We start from the raw sequence: 19,540 nt of genomic DNA, 5'->3' as shown, positions 1-19,540 counted from the left end.
ATTCCTATACCGTAAGTCAAATGAACTTAATTATGTTACAGTTAGTGATGTATGGCGGAGTATTAGCGTATTCATTCAACTTTAAGATCAATCAAACTGGTGAAATTGGTTCCGTTCTGTCCGATTTTGATGTCATCCTCGAGGTAAGAGAGCGATCTTTTGAAAATGGGCGTGTTTCATACAGTCAGAATGCATGAAAACTAGACTCATTTTTCAAAACTTTTTGGGGTATGACCAACAGAACACCCTCCCTGAACACCAAAATCTCTTTTTTGTTCAGGGAATGAGATTAAATTAGTTAGACCGATTGGATAACAATTCACTCTAATCCAAAACCTTAACTCCATTATATATCAGATCTACCAACTGTAATCAATGAAGAAGCTGATGGTGATGCTGTTTCTCTGATTTCTAGGGTGCCGGATTAAGGATTGCTTACGGTGGAGCCGTGTTCACCGAGGATCAGAATCATCGAATCAGCGTGAAGTTAACGGAAAATAATTTCCGATACATCATCATGAACGATTCACCGGGTGGTATCGTTAAAAAGAGACATTTCATGGAGGTTTTAGTCGATCTAGAACGAATGTTACTGAGAGCTTCATTTCATACGAGACAAATAGAAACACAGTGAGTATGATGAAAGCCTGAAATCCCACAATTAGAGAGGTTAGTCGAAGAGTGTCAGGTGCTTCAATGTTGAAATCTAATGAATAGGCAATACAGATCTTCATCTAGTTATTGATACAGTAAAACCTATGGAGAACCTTGGTTTTTTAGCCCACTTGGGACTTTAGTCCCAGCGGGCTATTGCGTTCACTTTTCGTCCGTCGTTCGTCCGTTCGTCCGTCCGTAGACGGAATCCAGTTATTTTGGGAAGTTTTGAAGACGCTTCAAGGTAATGTCTTGATATTTGGGTTACACATGTATCTACCCTAGACACATCTTCAGCCCAAAAACTGGCCCCATCAGATTCAAGATGGCCGACTGGCAGCCATTGTTGTTCGCCAAAATCAGCACTTTTTACACATTTTTGAACTTTTTGAGGGAAATTTTGAAGACGCTTTGATCAATTACCTTGATCTTTCGGATATATGTGAATTCCCCCAGGGCCCATCAGCATAACAAAAATTGGGTCGACCAGACTCAAGATGGCCGTCCTATGACCTTTTTAGTGCCCAAAAATGTTAATTTTGGCCCAAATTCTGAGTCCTGTAGCTTCCTACTGGTTTATCATTTCTCATTGCAATTTGTGATGGGTATTCTTTGGAAAGGGATGTTTTATACCTGAGACAGGTATTTTTCATCAGCCAATTATGACGCAATTGGCGGCCATCTTGGTGTCAGCAGTACTCATTCGTAAGTGGGAAAAAGTTTTTCCACATTATATTGATACCCAAGCGTATTTTGTTACCACAATCATTTAGAAAATTGTAGCTCATAACGTGTTCTATGATTGTGGTGAGTTTCAAGGTCATTAGTTTTTGTATATGGCCACCAGGGAGCGTTGAATAATGCAATATCTGAGTATTTCTATATTATATTCGTATCAATGCATATTTTGTAACCACAATCAATTGCAAAGTTGTAGCTCATGACATCATCTATGGTCACCAGGGTGCGTTGAATAGTGGATAACTTAGTATTTCCATATTAAAGTGGTAACGAGGTGAGTTTCAAGGTCATTGGATTCTGTATATGGTCACCAGGGGGTGTCGAATAATGAAATTGTTAGATTGTTGAGCATTTGGAACCACTTCCCAAGTGGGCATGGTGTCCCTGGACCCCTAGTTCCTCGATATTTTTACTAAACCTATAAAACCTATCTCTTGCGTGGTTCCCTTATTTCAGGTGGTTGCAAAATGTTCAAGTCAAGCCAAGTGTTCCCCAAGTTTTGAAACTGCTTTACAACTCAGTCTCTGTTTCTTAGGTTATTGATCGTGAGAACTGTTTTACAGATTATTTCAGGTCTCATTGGAATTAGTAGCTCCCGGTTTACCAGGAGAATTAATGCATTCTGTAGAACAATGTAATTGTCCACGAGGCTATGCTGGACTTTCTTGTGAGGTAAATGATCTTTATCAAGAATTTTATCAACCTGATAAATTGACAATTACTGATTGTTACCTGTATTAATCAGGAGTGTAAAACTGGATACAGAAGGGTAAATAATGAAAGATTTCGAGGAAAATGTGAACAATGTGATTGTAACAGTCATGCAGATATTTGTGATCCTTATTCTGGAGGCTGTGTGGTAAGTATAAAGGCTGTCATTCTTTCTGCGAATTCAAAAACCTTTTCTGAGATATAAGAGGTAAGGTTTTCTCTTATTGTGTTATTTTATTAGAATTGTACCCATAACACTGATGGTATGCACTGTGAGACGTGTAAAACAGGCTTTTATGGTGACGCTAAACTAGGAACACCATCCGACTGTAAACAATGCGCCTGTCCTTTATTAAACGCTGAAAATAACTTCGCATCAACTTGTATCGCTGATGATGACAACCATGGATACAAATGTGTAGATTGTCAAACCGGTTATGTTGGAAACCACTGTGAAAGGTATTCATGATTGAACTCAGAATCAATCACAAAATGTCCTGCAATTTCAACGTCAAGTTTTCTAAGGTTATTCTATGTGTTACTAGGTGTGCTGAAGGTTATCATGGTAATGCTACTGAACAGGGTTCATCTTGTCATAAGTGTAACTGCAGCGGCAACGTGGATGAAAGAGTAAAAGGAAACTGCGACCAGTCGACAGGTGAATGTTTGAAATGCATCAATAATTCTGAAGGAGAACACTGCGAACGTTGTCAATATGGCTACTATGGCAGTGCGATCAACGGAGGCTGTAAAGGTTAGTAATGATAAGTTTGGATGAACTGGTTGGGAAAAATGTCAAAACTATTCTGAATCAATGGACTGTTCTGACTTCCAGAGTGTGGTTGTAACAAATATGGATCATTTGGTAAGACTTGTGACCCATTAAATGGACAGTGTCAATGTAGATCGGGTTATGAAGGTCGAGCATGTGACCGATGTCAGGTGAGGTAACTTTAAATCATGTCATCATTCACTAAATGAACCGACTCTAATCTTTCATCCGCTTGTTTTCAGTCTGGTTATGGGAATATCGTCGCTGGTTGCGTAAAATGTTCCTGCGATGTGATTGGTTCACGGTCTGATATTTGTGACCCAGTTGATGGAAAGTGCCCCTGTAAAGATGGTGTAACTGGTGATAATTGCGATGAATGTGATGCTGGATTTTATGGATTCAGTTTAGCTGGTTGTAGGGGTTCGTATCATTCATACCTCAAATTCTCTCTAATAAAGGGCTTCTGTATGATTCTCTAGTATAATGCTCTGTGATATGGTTGTAATGTACATGTATCTTGTTTTGTACATGAAATCATTTGTATGGAATTCTAATTGCAGCCTGTGATTGTTATATGAAGGGATCAAATGGTTCTGATTGTGATAAAACAACTGGACGATGTATTTGTAAACCAAACGTAAAAGGAAGGAGATGTGACATGTGTCAGGTAACATCTAGAAAATACACCATATAACATCCACCTATCAATTCATGGATCACTCGACTATATACAGCTAGTTCGCATTTTGTTTGCAGCCTCTACATTTCTGGGATATGGAAAAGGATGTAGGTTGCCTGCAGTGTAACTGTAATAGTGAAGGATCTAAAATGCCCGATTGTGATGAAATTACAGGACGTTGCGCTTGTAAATACGGAGTCAATGGTCGTCAATGTGATCACTGTTTAGAGGGATACTGGGGATTTTCAGCATCAGGTTGTCTCAGTAAGTGAAGTCAAAATACCAAATAGATGAAGCCCTCAATCTTAATTCAAAGTACAGTTGGCTAAATTTGTCAATGATTTTAATGGATCAATCGAAACTTATGACATTTTCGAAAGGCTGTAGCATTTATTTTCTATCTACAGAGTGCCAGGAATGTCCGGCAAAAGGACAGGTTTGTGACCCTGTTACAGGACAATGTGTCTGTCCTCCAAACACTGTTGGAAAATATTGCGAATCTTGTGCTGCAAACCACTGGGGTTATGACAGTTACAAAGGTTGTAAGGTAGTGTATAATTCTTGCACTTAAAGATAGCATCTACTACAATTTAATTCGATACTTCAACAAACTAATATATTTCAATGCAAATTTTCAGAAATGTGAATGTAATATGACAGGGTCAATCACTGAACAGTGTGATCTACTTACTGGTAAATGTCCGTGCAAAGCAGAATTCACAGGAGAAAGTTGCGACAGATGTAACATTGGTTATTTCAAATATCCGAAATGTAAACCCTGCTTATGTGATATCGGTGGATCAGCTCCCTCAAGGTGTTCCAAGGATGGACTTTGTGAATGTGACACAGTAACAGGCCAGTGTTATTGTAAGGTATGAAATCCAAAAGCTACATATATGATATAGGTAAAATGTCCATTACTGTATACATTCAGTTTTCTCAGTTTCTGCTCATTCCTTTTAGGCTAATGTCATCAGAAAGAAATGTACAGAATGTTCATCACAATCATTCGGTCTACAACCAAATCATCCTAATGGTTGTACGAGCTGTTTCTGTTTTGGTCGAACTAAAGCCTGTAAACAAGCAAATTATTACTGGAACAAGGTATGTCAATACTTACACATTTCTTTCTATCATGAGTATATCCGGCTAATCCTTTCTTCCTTCAATAAGGTATCCTATTCCACACATTCATTAACATTCATCAGGCAGTGATAAATAAAATATATCATGTTATCTTATTCCTGTTTGTCCTTAGGTGATGTATCCATCAAGACAAGTATCGAACACAAGAGAAACCGGTGGAGTTATCGATACAAGACGTGAACTGCTCGTTATTCCATCAGGACTTCAAGAAATCTATGTCAACTCACCGAAACCATTATATTGGAACCTCGTTGATAATATCTATGGAGACAATGTATGCGTTATTTATTAGAATTTTAAACCTAATTCGTTTTGGTGATAGATTGATATTCTAACTTACATTCTTTTTTACAGATTCTGTCATACAATGGTAAATTAAGATTTACCGTTTATTATGAAACTGACTCTACTTCGACGAGTGGAAGACAAGCTAAAACGAATCCTCTCATACAAATGGTTGGAAATCGCAGAGTGTATTTGGAATATTTCACAGATCAAGTGCTCATTCCTGGAGTTAATAACACATTTGAAGTTCTATTACGTGAGGTAAGTAATGCTGGATGATGTTTTGCTGCTCGCTCCCTGACGAATTCGGGAGTTTGAAGTGATGTTTATGGACATGGAGTTTTATGTTGTGTATTGCTTTGTTGAACAGGATAAATGGAAAGATGCAGCAACTGGTCAGGATTCTGTCAGTCGTACAATGATGATGGTTGCATTACAGAATGTACAGTCATTTCTAATACAAGCTAGTCCTAATTGTAATAACTTGAAAAATACCAGGTATAGACAGATACTAATTTATAAATTTCATCATAGTCAAACCTGCTTAATCTGGATTGGCTGAATACAGATTTTTTTCTAATCCAGAAAATATACAATACAGTGCAATTGTTCATTAATATACAAGAAAATGACTTTTAATCAGGATTTCTCGTAAACCGGATGAATTTTGTTGGTCCCAAATGATCCAAATTAAGCGGGTTCTACAGTATTATAAATGTTCATACTACCTGCATACCTCAAAATTTTAAACTATTACTGTTTTTCCCATAGAATATTTGACATAAGTCTTGATATCGCTGTGCCGACGAAAATAAATGAAAATCAGAAAATAGCTACTGGAATTGAAGTATGCCGGTGTCCAGAACAGTACAATGGAACCTCATGTCAGGTATGTTCATGAAATTGCCGTCAATTATCAAAAGCTCTTCAAACGAATGTTTGGCAACTTCTCTTATCGGTTCAAAATTGAGTGTATATCTTTGAAAAATTGATTTCAGAAAATTTTAATCACATATTGTAAGTACTGTGAATCCCCAGTGATATGTTGTTTTGCTTCAAATCCTGCCCTTGTTGTTCCCTCACAATAAGCTTTCGTTCAATTACTAACCACATTTGCAATACACCATACACAGTGGTTACATGTTTTTCTTTTAGTTTAGAGCATAAGTTAAATTCCCCCTCAAGCTGCATGATTTAAATTGTACATCATTCTTGTTTCTGTATGATTTCCTGCTAGTGATTATTGGACTAAATGGCATTTTATTTTCTTTCATCCTTCATATATCTATTTGTAGAATGCTGCTGATGGATATTATCGTGAGAGACCTAATGGAAATAATGTTGTTGGACCTGGTGGTGGCAAAGGTCCTGATGGCTCTGGGCCTGATGGCGGAAAAGGACCTGATGGCGGAAAAGGACCCGATGGCTCTGGGCCTGATGGCGGAAAAGGACCTGATGGCGGAAAAGGACCCGATGGCTCTGGGCCTGATGGCGGGAAAGGACCTGATGGCTCTGGGCCTAATGGCGGAAAAGGACCTGATGGCGGCAAGGGACCTGATGGCGGAAAAGGACCTGATGGCGGAAAAGGACCCGATGGCTCTGGGACTGATGGTGGAAAAGGACCTGATGGCTCTGGGCCTGATGGCGGAAAAGGACCTGATGGCTCTGGGCCTGATGGCGGAAAAGGACCTGATGGCTCTGGGCCTAATGGCGGAAAAGGACCTGATGGCGGCAAGGGACCTGATGGCTCTGGGCCTGATGGTGGCAAGGGGCCCGATGGCTCTGGACCTGATGGCGGCAAAGGACCTGATGGCTCTGGGCCTGATGGTGGCAAGGGGCCTGATGGCTCTGGACCTGATGGCGGCAAAGGACCTGATGGCTCTGGGCCTGATGGTGGCAAGGGGCCTGATGGCTCTGGGCCTGATGGTGGCAAGGGACCCGATGGCTCTGGACCTGATGGTGGTAAAGGACCCGATGGCTCTGGACCTGATGGCGGTAAAGGACCTGATGGCTCTGGGCCTGATGGTGGCAAGGGGCCTGATGGTGGCAAGGGGCCTGATGGTGGCAAAGGGCCTGATGGCTCTGGACCTGATGGCGGCAAAGGACCTGATGGCTCTGGGCCTGATGGTGGCAAGGGGCCCGATGGCTCTGGACCTGATGGTGGTAAAGGACCTGATGGCTCTGGACCTGATGGTGGTAAAGGACCCGATGGCTCTGGACCTGATGGTGGCAAAGGAACCGATGGTTCTAAACCTGATGGTGGGGGTGGAGGAAAAGATGATTTACTCTCATTAATTGGTGATGTGAAACCATGTAAATGTAACAACCACAGCAAAAAATGTCATCCTGAAACTGGGTATTGTTATGTAAGTATCAATAATCGAACTCAATTTACCAGGTGGATAGCACCCGTTCTATACGTACATGCTTGTATTGCATTCATTCTAGGATTGCCAACACAACACAATTGGGTTCAGTTGTCATTTGTGTGCCACAGGTTTCTACGGAGATGCAAGGCATGGTAAACCGGACTCTTGTAAACCATGTGGCTGTCCATTAAAAGTCGAATCTAACAAGTGAGTTATAGAAGACATCAGTTCAATCTAGTTTCTCCATCTTTAGTTTATATCGAAGAAGTCAAATGCATCAAACACATACCGTACATGTCTGAAGTTCATCAATGAAGTATTAGATTGAATAATTGAGTAACATTTTCATCTGAAACATTTAGTGCAACTGATCTCTCTGTACTTCAGTTTACATAGGCATTCACCTGATGCATCTCATGGTATAAATGATGGACAGTTTACATCTCTGTCCTGTTTTGTTTCTGATGATGGGTTTTTTCGGTGTCAGAGGTATCAGTATTGGCATCGTTTTTTCTTGCTTTTCGTGTCTTTGTCGCTCATCGAGGAGATTTCTCTGCTCGGAATATAATTTTTGCTCCATTTCCTACTCTATACTAGATAAAGAACTAGAAAAAATTCTACTAGAGAATGTCGCTACAGTCAAATTTCATCGGAAAGTTGAAAAGATATACTTCACTCTAAATCTTATTCTCATATCAAACGTCAGGGCTATATTTCACTGCCTTTCTTTTTGCTGCTTCAGTCCTTCCAATATATCTTACTGCTTTTATCTCCACGTGAAACCAACTTATGTTCTTTGTATATTTCCTTCTTTTTGCTATTAATTGTATTCTACTTTAGAATACAGTTTTCTAGCTTCCTATGGTCATCTTTATCATTCAATTTGCTGCCTCTTGACTTTCCCTACTAAAATGTACTTATTACTGTTGTCAGTGCAGTAGAATTCCTTATATCTATCTACACTTTAAGATTCATGAATCTCACATACGTGCGTGTACACGGCACAAGATATCGTGATACATATATAGCTTTAATGTCCATGTAAGAGGAGAATATATACCATCAACTTGTTTCTTATATTCAGTTTCAGTCCAACTTGTAAAGCAGTTGGTGGCGACTATGTATGTGACAAATGTCCTGCTGGATTCACAGGAAATCATTGTGAAAAGTAAATATTCTCAAATTGCTTGATGATCTAAGTATAATAGGGATTTTACTGATTGAGTATTTCAAAATCTTACGTATTACAGATGCATTCCATCGTATTATGGAAACCCCTCATTACCAGGTGGAATGTGTACCCCGTGCAACTGCAGTGTAGATGGTTCTGTCACTAGTGATTGTGATGAAAATGGAAAATGTCAGTGTAACTCCGGCATAACCGGAGATAAATGTGATGAATGTATCCCTCGTTATGCTATAGTTGATGGAAAATGTTCATGTAAGTAAAACATAACTGATTGAAAATGTGGACTATGTGTGCCTTTGTTCCAGCTACATGAGGTGGCCTGGTCTGTAATCACTGCAGTGATTCTGCGCACAAGGTTAAGAGATTTATTTTGAAATTGAACTTGAATATTTTGCAGCTTGTGACGAGGGATGTACGAAATTACTGATGCAGGGAACTGATGAATTGGAAGCTTTGATTCAGCCGATCAACCTGTCCGGAGTCGTTGTGTTACCCTGGAAACGATTAACGAAAATAGAGAATGCTACAAATTCTGCTAAGGTTGGAATGAATATATATATTGCCACCTATTTTCTTTAAGGTAAAACCTTCTATGAAAATAGTGTTTGATTATTTTAGGAACTGCAAAAGGCCGTTCGTAGCGCAGAAATCACATCATTCAAAACGAAAGTAGATGAAGTTCGCAGAAAGGTTGAACGTACTCTTCGCAAGGTTCGTAAATGATGCCCTTGTATTATTGGTTGTTCAGATTTTCATAAGCTAAAAAACGTTCATATGATTGTAGGCAAACAGACTGTTAATGAAATCAGAGGCAACTAAAACTAATTCTGATAAAATTAACGAAGAGTCATCGACTTTAGAGAGGCATATAGCTGAGGAATTCAATCGAATTCAAGGTAGACTTTTACTAAAATCAAAGGCAGATTGATGGAAGATATTCTGTGCTGGAGAAAAATAACATTAGAAGTTTTTTTATGTTTTTCTAGCTGCAGTTGGTTTACTCAAGAGACAAGTATCGAATCTTCACAGCGGTGGTAAAATCAACAGCGCTGATGTAACGGCTATGTTAAAAAATTCAGAAGACGTCCTCGCTGAGATCAAACTACGTTCTTTCTACGTTAAAAAGATGGATGCAGTTGATGAGAAAAAGTAATTTACGATATCCTGATTGTTGTCAAGTTTGACAGGTCAGGACTGGAAATTAATGAATCTGATTTTCAATTAAAGGTTGGCCGAAATGCTGCTGAAACGTGTTCAAGATTCAATGCGCGCTGGTATCAACTTCAATACGTCTAAAGTTGAGAAAGATATGAGTGATATAATGAGTAAATTAGCTGAACTGCGTAATATTTCTAAACCCGTTATTGATAAAGTCAATTCAATCAATGATGCTTTACGCTCAGTGAGAGATAAACATTCACAAGTTAAGGTTAGTAAAGATGAGTTTTTAGATTTAGGAGAGTAAGGAAGCATGGACTATCAGTATTGATCACTATTTTTCAGTCGTTAAGAAGCACTGTCCATTCTGCTGTACAAGATGTAAATAAAAGAATCCAGCGAACTATGGCCATCAATGAAAATTCCACTGAACTGCTGTGGAACTTTGGTAGAAGTGACTATCAGGTGAATTTTTCAGCTTTAAGCTTCAGAAAATTGCCCAACATTCAACCTAATTTTGGGGTTTTTCGTTCAATTTATCTCCAGGGAGCGACGAGACTTCGCAATGAACTCCTGAAACTGTTCAAAGATTTAGAACTGAAGACTGGACTTCTCATGCAGAACAACCCGAGAGTCGAGCCTAAAGTGCGAAAGGCTCTAGCTCACGCTAATGAGATTTTAACAGCACAGGCTAAAAGGCTCGAAAAGTAAGTTCAGGAAATCGGAAAAATTCCCTCATCATAACATAATCCATTTTTGAGACCTGAAGTCATTCGTTGTAGACAATTTGCTGGAACACGTTTGGCCTCAGCTGATGCGGTAAAAGCTGCTACCGTATATGAGAACATCATCAAAGCCATCAATACATCACTAGCGGCATCAGTGAATGCTACAAGAGCTGCTGAGGATGCTCGACGTGTCGTAAGTTAAAACAATCCTCTCCATGAAGCAAACATCAGATTCTAGTTCATAGAACTCACTGTCTTCGCTTATAAATCGCTGTAGTTGATGATGTTAAATGGGAAAATTATTGACCAAGAAGCAAAAAGAATTTTGAATAACAGCAAATCATTGAAAAAACAAGAAGAAGGTTTGAACAGCAAAGTTGAAGGTGAATCTATTGATCATTCTTTGAATTGTTCATTAGAATATTGTAAATACGTATCATGTGTTTTATGTAGGTGATAAACTACGTCTGGATGCGGCAGAGTCTCAGGTCAGGCAGACCGACGAGTTGATGTTAGAAGTGAGACGTAAGAATCGAGGTGTGATGAGATCAATGGAGACTGCTGAGGATCAGGGTAACTACAAACACCAGAGAATCTGATTCAATAACGTGAAACGTTTTTAGCGTGTAACTGTTTCTACGTTAATTTTCCTTTAGTTTGTATCATCTCTGATTACTTGAATTAGTCTCTTTGTCTCTGGATTGTATATATATCTCATAATTTCTGTAGTATCTCATTATTCCTGAAGATGACTATTAGGATATAGTCGAAACGTTGAAATAAACTACTATCTCGAAGTTTCATTTTCGGACTTTTTATTATCATTGTGGGATTCTCTCCTAATCTGATTCAACCATCATATTCGGGTTCCTCCTGATCAAATCAACCTTACAACTGTATATCTTGTCAATAACAGTCAACGTTTCGTTTATTTGATTTTTTGTAGTTCGAGAACTGAATTCAGCGATACTGAAAACTAGCGACAGAATTGGCGAAGCTCAGAATTCAGCCTTAACAACAAAACAAGCTGCGTCAAACATTGAATCATTTGTGGAGGATATTCTAGTGAAGAAAATGGAACGATACCAAGCTCAAAAAGCTGTGAATCTCGGAACCGCTCCACAAGATGGTCAGTTGAATCTATCTTAAAATAAACTGAAAGATATGTAAACCTTGTTTAATGGAACTATTTTTCTGCTGATAGTTGAAGTTGGTCACAAACAAGCTCAGGAAGTGATCAACTCTACAATGAAACTGGAATCGCGTTTATCAGCAATGAAACAAACTCAAAGACGGATTGAAGCTGATCTTCGTAAACTGAAGGACAGCATACAACGAGCGAGACAAGAGGCTAATAATGTGAGTTCATCGCAGTCCTTACACTTGAACTAGACAAACTTTGAGTCAAATTCAGAACTTTGCAGTTCCATAGTCATTGGTTAAGATTCAGTTGAAGTATTGGAAATGAACTTCTAATTTTGAATAAATGATGAGACAAGTAGAAGCTTCATCATTCACTTGCTGAAGCTTGTTCATTATAGTAACAAAAGCTCGTGCATCAAATAAATAGTAAACCTATATAGTACTACTCATTTATTATATACCGGTTAACACAGCTACTCTGTGAATCTTCTAATTTTGAGTGAATAAGAGTAAAAAAGTTGAATGGAAAGGCTCATTAAGTTTATGAAATCTATGCAGCTGACGATGTATCATTCTATCCACAGATAAAGGTTTCATTGTCATCAAGTGGAAACTGCATTCGCTCATTTAAATCAATGTCATCGCCAAGCACATCGAATTCAATCAGTCTGAGTTTCAAAACGAATACAACCAACGCTAACATGCTTCTCTTCTATGCTCGAAAGGTATTTCATCATCTCGTACATTTTCTTCTTTAAGTAGTTAGTTATTATCGAGCACTTTGTCTCCCATTGATATCCTTCATTGTTTTGTAGAATGGTGATTATCTGTCATTGGATATGCGGGATGGGTTTGTGCGGTTTGGATGGAATGCCGGTGGTGGACCGAGTATGGTGACGCATCCGCTGAAAATTGATAATGAACAGAACTTTGGGAAAGAAGATGATAAATGGTATAGAGTTGTCGCTCAAAGGTACCTACTTATTTACACTTACCTTCCCACCCTCTCATTAAGTCTAATTACTGAAATGAAACTGTAGCAATTTTCAGATGTTTTGGGGATTTTTTCCAGTGAATCAGCTATCAGTAAATTGATCCTTTTTCTTTTGGTAGATCTGGAACAGTTGGTGATTTATCAGTGAAGAAGATGTCTGATGTTGAACTACCGAAAAGCGTTATGAATACATCTAACCCTTATAACACTAGAATTGATATGAATAGCACTTCATTGCTGTATTTCGGCGGAAAACCTTCTAATCTCGACGTAGGTTTGGTCAAAATTGAAATGTTTACGGGCACATTATTATTTGTAACTATTTGTAGTTGTTTGTTTCAATTGGCAGCTTCCTCCAGAACTGGAGTCTGGTAATTTTATCGGATGTTTAGCCGAAGCTCAGTTCGATGATCATCCGATCGGACTGTGGAATTTTGAAGAAACGGCCACAAGTTTGAGTGAGAACCAATGTGAGGCGTGTGTCACTGCGTGAGTATCAGTAGATGTTGAAAATTAGCAAAAATCATAGTTTCCCTTACTGCTGGGCTGGGTTTCATAGATGTGGAAGAAAAATAGTCCCTGGGAATATTTTGAAATTTTTCAGTTATAACCATGGTTTCTCATTGTTACTATGGTGGTTGTCACACAGATTGAGGATTTACCCCTAGGGATAACTTTGATACTCATTCTATGAAACCGGGACCAGGAATGTTTTGAAATTTGTCAGTTACAATCATGGTTTCTCATTGTTACTGTGGTGGTGGTCACCCTGACTGAGGATTTACCCCTAGGGATAACTTTAATATTCAGTCTATGAAACCGGGCCCTGGTATTGCATGAAGCATACATTACTTAACCATAAATACATGTCTTATTTTCCAGACCTGTATCCGTCCCGTCACTGGATAGTTTCAGGTTTTCAGGTGCTGGATACGCAGCCTTGAAACAGCTTCCAGCTGCCAGATTTACAAACCGCAAATATTCAATTCAACTCGAAATCAAAACGTTCTGGGAAGATGGTTTACTGTTTCTGTCACTCAATCCCGATACTGTAAGGAATTCATTTGTTTATTCATATCTAAACCTCCCTCGGAGTTATTGAAAGATATTTCAAAACGGCTTCGTTATTCTTGTAGAAAGACTATGTGGCGATTGAAATGCGTGAAGGACACGTTTTATTCAAGTTCAACCTCGAAGGAAAGAATCTCGGAATTCTTAAAACGAAGGAGAAATATAACAGAAACAAATGGATTGCGATTATAGCTAGAAGAGAAGGTTTACGAGGTGTGTAGCAAAATGAGAGGAAACATCAGTCATCAATGCAATGCCTATTAACTTATGTTCATTCATTCGCAGGTTGGATGAAAGTCGGAGAAGAAATTGTAAGAGGTTCAGCTCCAGTTGGAGGAGCTACGCTGTTGAATATCAAAGAAAATCAAATAATGTTTGGTGGAGTTCCATCTACACTGGAGGATACTATAGCCAGGTATGAGTCCAAGTACTCGAACCCCGGTAGTTAGTTACCTTATCGTTGGTGGTAAGCTTTCATAATCGGATGGGCTTATACTTACGAGGATTTTGAAAATATACGATCATCAAATTAAACCTCAGACAGGTTACTGACTATCAAACCCCGTAACTATGATAAATTTTCTGTTTTTCTTTAAAAAGGAAACTTTTCGAATTCGATATTTCAGGTTGGATTTAACGACTGTAGGATTCCTGGGTTGTTTGAAACGTATACAGGTCGGATCACGAGGAGATATTGCTCAGAACAATATTCTACGTGGACAGTATCTCGGAGTAGCTGCAGGATGTCAATTCAATGTAAATGTTTTAAACAATTTCGAATTGAAATCGTAATCAGGGTTCAGTTTCATAGATATGGGGGCACAATAAACCCTGGCTGTTGTCACCCGCATTGAGGATTTACCTCAAGGGGTGAATTTGATTACCAGTCTATGAAGTCTAGCACAAGGTTTGTTGTAAAACGATGAATTTTGCTTCCAGGGCCGTGTTAGTGGATTCTTTGGACAGGGTTATCTCGAATTGGCGAGTGTTGAACTGAAGAAAGATGCAGATATTTCATTTTCAATGAAGACTAGATACGCCACCGGTTTAATGTTGTTTTCTAAAGGATCTGGAAAACATTCTAACGTAAGACTTCATGAATATATAAGTGTAAGAGAAAGTCAGACTCGCTTAGGTCATCATAGTTGTGATGATCGTTATGTTGACTTTCGAAAAGATGACTTTCATTTAGTTGCGATAAACTAGAAACAGAATTGGAAATCAACCATAGATATGATGTCAGTAATGTGACGACTTACACTTTGCAAATTGAATTAGAAATACAATTTGAGACTCAGAACACTTCAATGATGACCTAACAAGGTTTGACTGACCTGCTATTTGGGGAAGACCCAATATATCATGAATTTATTGATTATTTCAGGATTTCTATTCGTTTTCGATGATTGATGGTAAAATTGAAGCGAGATTGAGCCGTGGTGAGGGCGTTCACAAACTGATATCAACTAAAACCTACAACGATGGATTAATGCACAGCATCGCAATTGTTAAGGACAGGAGAATGTATGTATTGGTAGATTCATCCTCAAACACTATTTCTTTGTACATGTATTGTGATTATCTTCAAAATTGAAAATCCTCATCCTCGGACACTATTTCCTTACTTTTTGATTTTTATCTTCAAAAGTGAAAAAACTCAACAAAAGTTACATGTTTTCACTTTAATCCCTATGATTCAACCCGATGAAGATTTTTTTCACTTCTAACTTTGTCTTTAATGTCCTTGTTACTTTTATCGTAAATATCATTATCATTTTATAGCATTGATTTGGTAATCGACGACGAAAAAGTAGACAGCGCACAATTTCCGAAAGGTCAAACAAAGATCTGCGTACACGGAGCTGGCGGTTTGTACATGGGAGGAGTCCCTGGCAACTTAGTGAATCTGACCAATGATATGGCTCCAACATTCCTCGCATTCACGGGATGCGTTGCTAATCTAGTTATCAATGGAGCGTATGTATATATACACAATCAGTGAGTTTAACCAATATTTTGACTACATCTCTCTAACGAAGTATGATTCATTTCTAACAGGTATCTGCCGGTGAACAATCCTAAATCATTCGAGAGAGCCGACATCGGCAGATGCACCGTCAAAATATCCGGTGAAAAGTTAGCGAGAATCACAGAAAAGAAGATTACAACACTTGCACCAAGAACGGCAGCACCAGCTCTAGTAAATACTCATCTAAACCATATTCAGTTAGATCAGGGTTCACCATGGTTTCAATACTTATCCAAATTCACTGAATGGACTTAAAACTATCTTCACTGTCAAATATACTGTATAGCCTAGTGCATGATTTCACTGATTAGGCACCAGACCCAATGGAGAATTTCAGGGTGCTCCGAAAAATGCTTGTCCACATGGCATCTGAGACATTTTTGGGAACATTGTCTAGAAAGAGCATCTACTACATATGATGCTTTTGTGACTTCCACCTCCACCTCCTTTTTTTCTTCAATGTCTTTTCATGAAAAATGTAGGTGAAGTTTTCAGTTCTCAGCTTTTAACTCCCATTGTGAACCCTGTAGGCTACAAACATGATTGAAATGTTTCTATTATTGTAAGTGATATTGTTTCAGCCGACTCTGCCTCAAACGGTCCAATGCGCCGAAGTTCCTTCTCCGCGAAACGTCAGTCGCGCTTACAACTTTGCCAACTCTAAACGTAGTTACGCTTTGTATGAGGCATCGAAGAAAGTAATTCAGAGACAGTTTAACATGACGTGGGATTTCAGAACTTTGAATCCGAATGGTTTGATGATGTATATGTCTAGTGCTGATGAGAAGTCGTATATCGGAGTTTATTTGTTGGATGGACGGATTATGTTAACGTTTCTCAATGATGGAGCATCGAGTAATTTAACTATTACTACTAAGAATATCAATGACGGACAATGGCATTCTGTAAGTGTTTCTTATAGGCATTTGGCGAGATCGTATCTGGCCATATACTCCCAGGAAGAACTACAGGATACTCAGCCTATGAAACTAGATTCTTTAAGTTTCTTTAGGTTTAAACTGATGTTTTCTTCAGTTATATTTAATGTAGAGTATTGATATTCCACATGAGAATGTTAGATGATAATATCCACAGATGAATTTAGGGAATTATTGGAATAACTTATGAGAAAACAAATAACTGCTTAGCAATTTTTCTGAATTTGAATGTTTTCAAATCATTTTCAAATATATGAGATTTTTAGCTAACAAAAAGTAATGCTGAGGCTGGACTTGGGGATATCTGCATGTACTCGTAAATAGGATGACAATCCTACAATTGATAAAATATCTTGCAGTTTTGGGAGTTTGCCTAAATGAGTGATGATAACGTATCTTAGGAATTATATCAAAAATCTATGTGTTGTTTATTTCAGATGTGGCTGAGTAAGAAGCGTAAGATTATCAAGTTACAGCTGGATGGAGGAGCTTACACACGCGGTGTAATCGGTCGCAGACTCGCAGTAGAGTCACCTGTTTATATCGGAGGTGTACCCGCTGATAAATTCATTAAAACTGATGTCGTAAGTCTATGATATGATATCGAATCAACACATTACAAATTTCAGGGGCAGATCTGCACGGCAGCTCTGTTGTAATATTTGTCCCCTTTCAAAAAAAGACAGCAATTTTTCTGAGCAATTTTTCTTTCATGTTTCTCTTTAATGTCACTCACTTGCCTAGAAATAACATTCAAATGCGATGACATTTGAAAATTGTCTGGACCCTTATTATGGTTTCACAGCATAATTGCTCAGGATACTTCTGTGTGGTCCTTTTTAACAGTTAGCCCTTTTTCATTTCCCAGTGCTCCTGTCAAAGTGTACCCCTCTCTGGTGATATTTGTGACACCTCATGAGTTTACTTAACGCGTGTATTTGCTCATTTACAGAATTTAGAATATCTAAGAGGATGCATTCGAGATTTCCGTATCGATAATAATTATCGGGAACTGATCACTCATGATGATGTAACACAGTGTTATGCTAATGTTGAACCCGGTGCTTATTTCTCCGGAAAAAGCTATGCTGTTTATGGTATGTAATAATACAGTATAAAACATCATCTAACTGGCAAATTACTGAGTTCCACAGTTCTGAGTTAGAGTTAACTGTTAGATAAAATTGGTTATTTTTCAATGTTTTAACTAGTTAAAAGTATATCTACTCACAACTGTCCTGAAAAATGAGATCAGAGGAAATCATGAAATAATAAGTTTTTGTCTGAGTTAGTCATGAGTTGGCTTTGTGGGAGTTAAGACTGTGAGGTTTACTGTAATGTAAGAACTATGATTTCATCGTAGTTTGACAATCTGATATTGTTTTAGTGATTTTTTATGTATTCTTGTAGAGAGATCATTCACAGTTGGTTCAACGATGTTGATAGAACTGAAATTCCGAACTCATCAGAAAAAAGGAATTCTTTTAACTGTTAGCCACCCGTCTGGTAGCCCGGCTCTTACACTAGAACTAGTCGATGGACTTGTAAGTTCTTTCCGAGTATCAAGGAATTTGACATGACATCAAAGCATCCTTTTAATCCTTTTTAATACAGTACCAGTGCTCACAACACCAACATTCCTTTGGTAACAAACACACCAAATCTAATCAAACTCAATAAATATACCATTTTCTATAACACCAAATTCATTATAATGCCATATTTTTCTTGGCCCTGATGACAGCACTCCTGCCCGCACTGTGTTATATTTAGGTATCATAGCATGATTTGTCAATTGAACTGATTGATTTTCTCTGATTTGCAGCTACGATTCAGCGCTCATAACCGAGATGGAGTCTACTCGGCCGAGTCTCATAAAGACGTACCGCTTTGTGATAACAAATGGCATCAAGTGGAAGCCGAATATATTCGTAATTTAGTAACGCTTAAAGTTGATGATCAAGCGGTGAAAGTAGGAATAGATAAAGGTTCATCGCAGAGATTAGCTACCAATCAACCTCTATATATCGGTGGTCATCCAGGTTAGTCTCAATTCTTTTGAAATTGTCCATTCACGGCATAATGATATTCTCAATACTTCCCAAACCCTTATTGACTACTTCGGATTTTCACATATTTCGAAATTCCAGAAAGAACTCGTCCTCTCTAGGTTATTTCTGTTTTGTTTTTCAGATTCGGTACAAGGCGCCTCAGCCACTGATAATCGTCATTATAACGGTTGTATTCGTGATATGTCGATCAATCGTGTGAAGGTTAATTGGTTTTCGTTACCGTCTCATAAACGAGTCTACCTTGGATATTGTCCAAAATAATTCACTACACTTACTTAAATTCTATTGACTATTTAATGAATATAATAGATCTGCCTTCATCATTCTGTCACTGTCGAGTAATACAGTTATGATTTCATATTTTTCTGCTGTAAATTCATATTAGTGAATTAAACTACGACCTGGGCTCGGGTTGTATATCATTCATTAAGATATTCAACTTCAGTAATACTGATTTTTTTCTGGAAATAACACTTTAGGAGTAGACTTTGTACTTGCGAAAGAGAATAAAATAAAAATTTTTTGAGATCGAAGTGTTATTTTGTTAGGGTTTTAGAATGAAATATTTTCCATAGAGCAGAGATCATAAATGTAGCAAATCACACTTGAATAACATTCAGTAGACTTCGCTCTAGTCAGATCTTTTGGAAATAAAAATGCGTCCGACTTGAGTACTATCCGAGTCGGAAGTTATGTATTCATAGTGTCACTAAAAATATTTCAGTTGATCAGTTATCCAAGATGATCAGCTCTGACTTGGGCAGAGTCTACAGTTCGATACAAGGATGGGATTTATCAGCACATTAAACACTGATAAATCACCTTCAATATCTTCCAATGATTCCTCAAACCACAAAATAA

General features: G+C 38.2%; 1 protein-coding gene across 1 annotated transcript in view; it reads left to right on the top strand.

Moving 5' to 3' along the window:
• The window catches only part of LOC141898331 (laminin subunit alpha-1-like), a 34,876-nt gene extending 15,352 nt beyond the window's left edge, over positions 1 to 19,524 (top strand). The window contains exons 32-82 of the mRNA XM_074784179.1: positions 42 to 143; positions 416 to 630; positions 1,959 to 2,067; positions 2,141 to 2,254; positions 2,348 to 2,565; positions 2,652 to 2,860; positions 2,942 to 3,048; positions 3,121 to 3,298; positions 3,439 to 3,545; positions 3,635 to 3,821; positions 3,965 to 4,104; positions 4,196 to 4,429; positions 4,521 to 4,661; positions 4,816 to 4,977; positions 5,058 to 5,249; positions 5,359 to 5,486; positions 5,760 to 5,877; positions 6,284 to 7,354; positions 7,437 to 7,564; positions 8,442 to 8,525; positions 8,608 to 8,798; positions 8,944 to 9,086; positions 9,165 to 9,257; positions 9,331 to 9,442; positions 9,533 to 9,695; positions 9,774 to 9,975; positions 10,050 to 10,169; positions 10,251 to 10,411; positions 10,487 to 10,625; positions 10,710 to 10,815; positions 10,886 to 11,005; positions 11,379 to 11,561; positions 11,637 to 11,791; positions 12,160 to 12,300; positions 12,391 to 12,548; positions 12,689 to 12,839; positions 12,919 to 13,058; positions 13,452 to 13,620; positions 13,706 to 13,853; positions 13,926 to 14,055; positions 14,267 to 14,396; positions 14,580 to 14,726; positions 15,025 to 15,164; positions 15,423 to 15,617; positions 15,699 to 15,840; positions 16,251 to 16,574; positions 17,045 to 17,191; positions 17,560 to 17,704; positions 18,018 to 18,151; positions 18,433 to 18,649; positions 18,801 to 19,524. Of these exons, the coding sequence (XP_074640280.1) occupies positions 42 to 143; positions 416 to 630; positions 1,959 to 2,067; positions 2,141 to 2,254; positions 2,348 to 2,565; positions 2,652 to 2,860; positions 2,942 to 3,048; positions 3,121 to 3,298; positions 3,439 to 3,545; positions 3,635 to 3,821; positions 3,965 to 4,104; positions 4,196 to 4,429; positions 4,521 to 4,661; positions 4,816 to 4,977; positions 5,058 to 5,249; positions 5,359 to 5,486; positions 5,760 to 5,877; positions 6,284 to 7,354; positions 7,437 to 7,564; positions 8,442 to 8,525; positions 8,608 to 8,798; positions 8,944 to 9,086; positions 9,165 to 9,257; positions 9,331 to 9,442; positions 9,533 to 9,695; positions 9,774 to 9,975; positions 10,050 to 10,169; positions 10,251 to 10,411; positions 10,487 to 10,625; positions 10,710 to 10,815; positions 10,886 to 11,005; positions 11,379 to 11,561; positions 11,637 to 11,791; positions 12,160 to 12,300; positions 12,391 to 12,548; positions 12,689 to 12,839; positions 12,919 to 13,058; positions 13,452 to 13,620; positions 13,706 to 13,853; positions 13,926 to 14,055; positions 14,267 to 14,396; positions 14,580 to 14,726; positions 15,025 to 15,164; positions 15,423 to 15,617; positions 15,699 to 15,840; positions 16,251 to 16,574; positions 17,045 to 17,191; positions 17,560 to 17,704; positions 18,018 to 18,151; positions 18,433 to 18,649; positions 18,801 to 18,940 (8,730 nt within the window). The 3' untranslated portion in view covers positions 18,941 to 19,524. The remainder of the gene's footprint in view (positions 1 to 41; positions 144 to 415; positions 631 to 1,958; positions 2,068 to 2,140; positions 2,255 to 2,347; positions 2,566 to 2,651; positions 2,861 to 2,941; positions 3,049 to 3,120; positions 3,299 to 3,438; positions 3,546 to 3,634; positions 3,822 to 3,964; positions 4,105 to 4,195; positions 4,430 to 4,520; positions 4,662 to 4,815; positions 4,978 to 5,057; positions 5,250 to 5,358; positions 5,487 to 5,759; positions 5,878 to 6,283; positions 7,355 to 7,436; positions 7,565 to 8,441; positions 8,526 to 8,607; positions 8,799 to 8,943; positions 9,087 to 9,164; positions 9,258 to 9,330; positions 9,443 to 9,532; positions 9,696 to 9,773; positions 9,976 to 10,049; positions 10,170 to 10,250; positions 10,412 to 10,486; positions 10,626 to 10,709; positions 10,816 to 10,885; positions 11,006 to 11,378; positions 11,562 to 11,636; positions 11,792 to 12,159; positions 12,301 to 12,390; positions 12,549 to 12,688; positions 12,840 to 12,918; positions 13,059 to 13,451; positions 13,621 to 13,705; positions 13,854 to 13,925; positions 14,056 to 14,266; positions 14,397 to 14,579; positions 14,727 to 15,024; positions 15,165 to 15,422; positions 15,618 to 15,698; positions 15,841 to 16,250; positions 16,575 to 17,044; positions 17,192 to 17,559; positions 17,705 to 18,017; positions 18,152 to 18,432; positions 18,650 to 18,800) is intronic.
• The last annotated feature ends 16 nt before the right edge of the window (positions 19,525 to 19,540 follow it).

This window comes from Tubulanus polymorphus, chromosome 2, assembly GCF_964204645.1.
Source record: "Tubulanus polymorphus chromosome 2, tnTubPoly1.2, whole genome shotgun sequence".
Taxonomy (NCBI): domain Eukaryota; kingdom Metazoa; phylum Nemertea; class Palaeonemertea; order Tubulaniformes; family Tubulanidae; genus Tubulanus; species Tubulanus polymorphus.
Note: the sequence above shows the minus strand (reverse complement) of the source record. Positions and strands in the feature narration are given on the sequence as shown.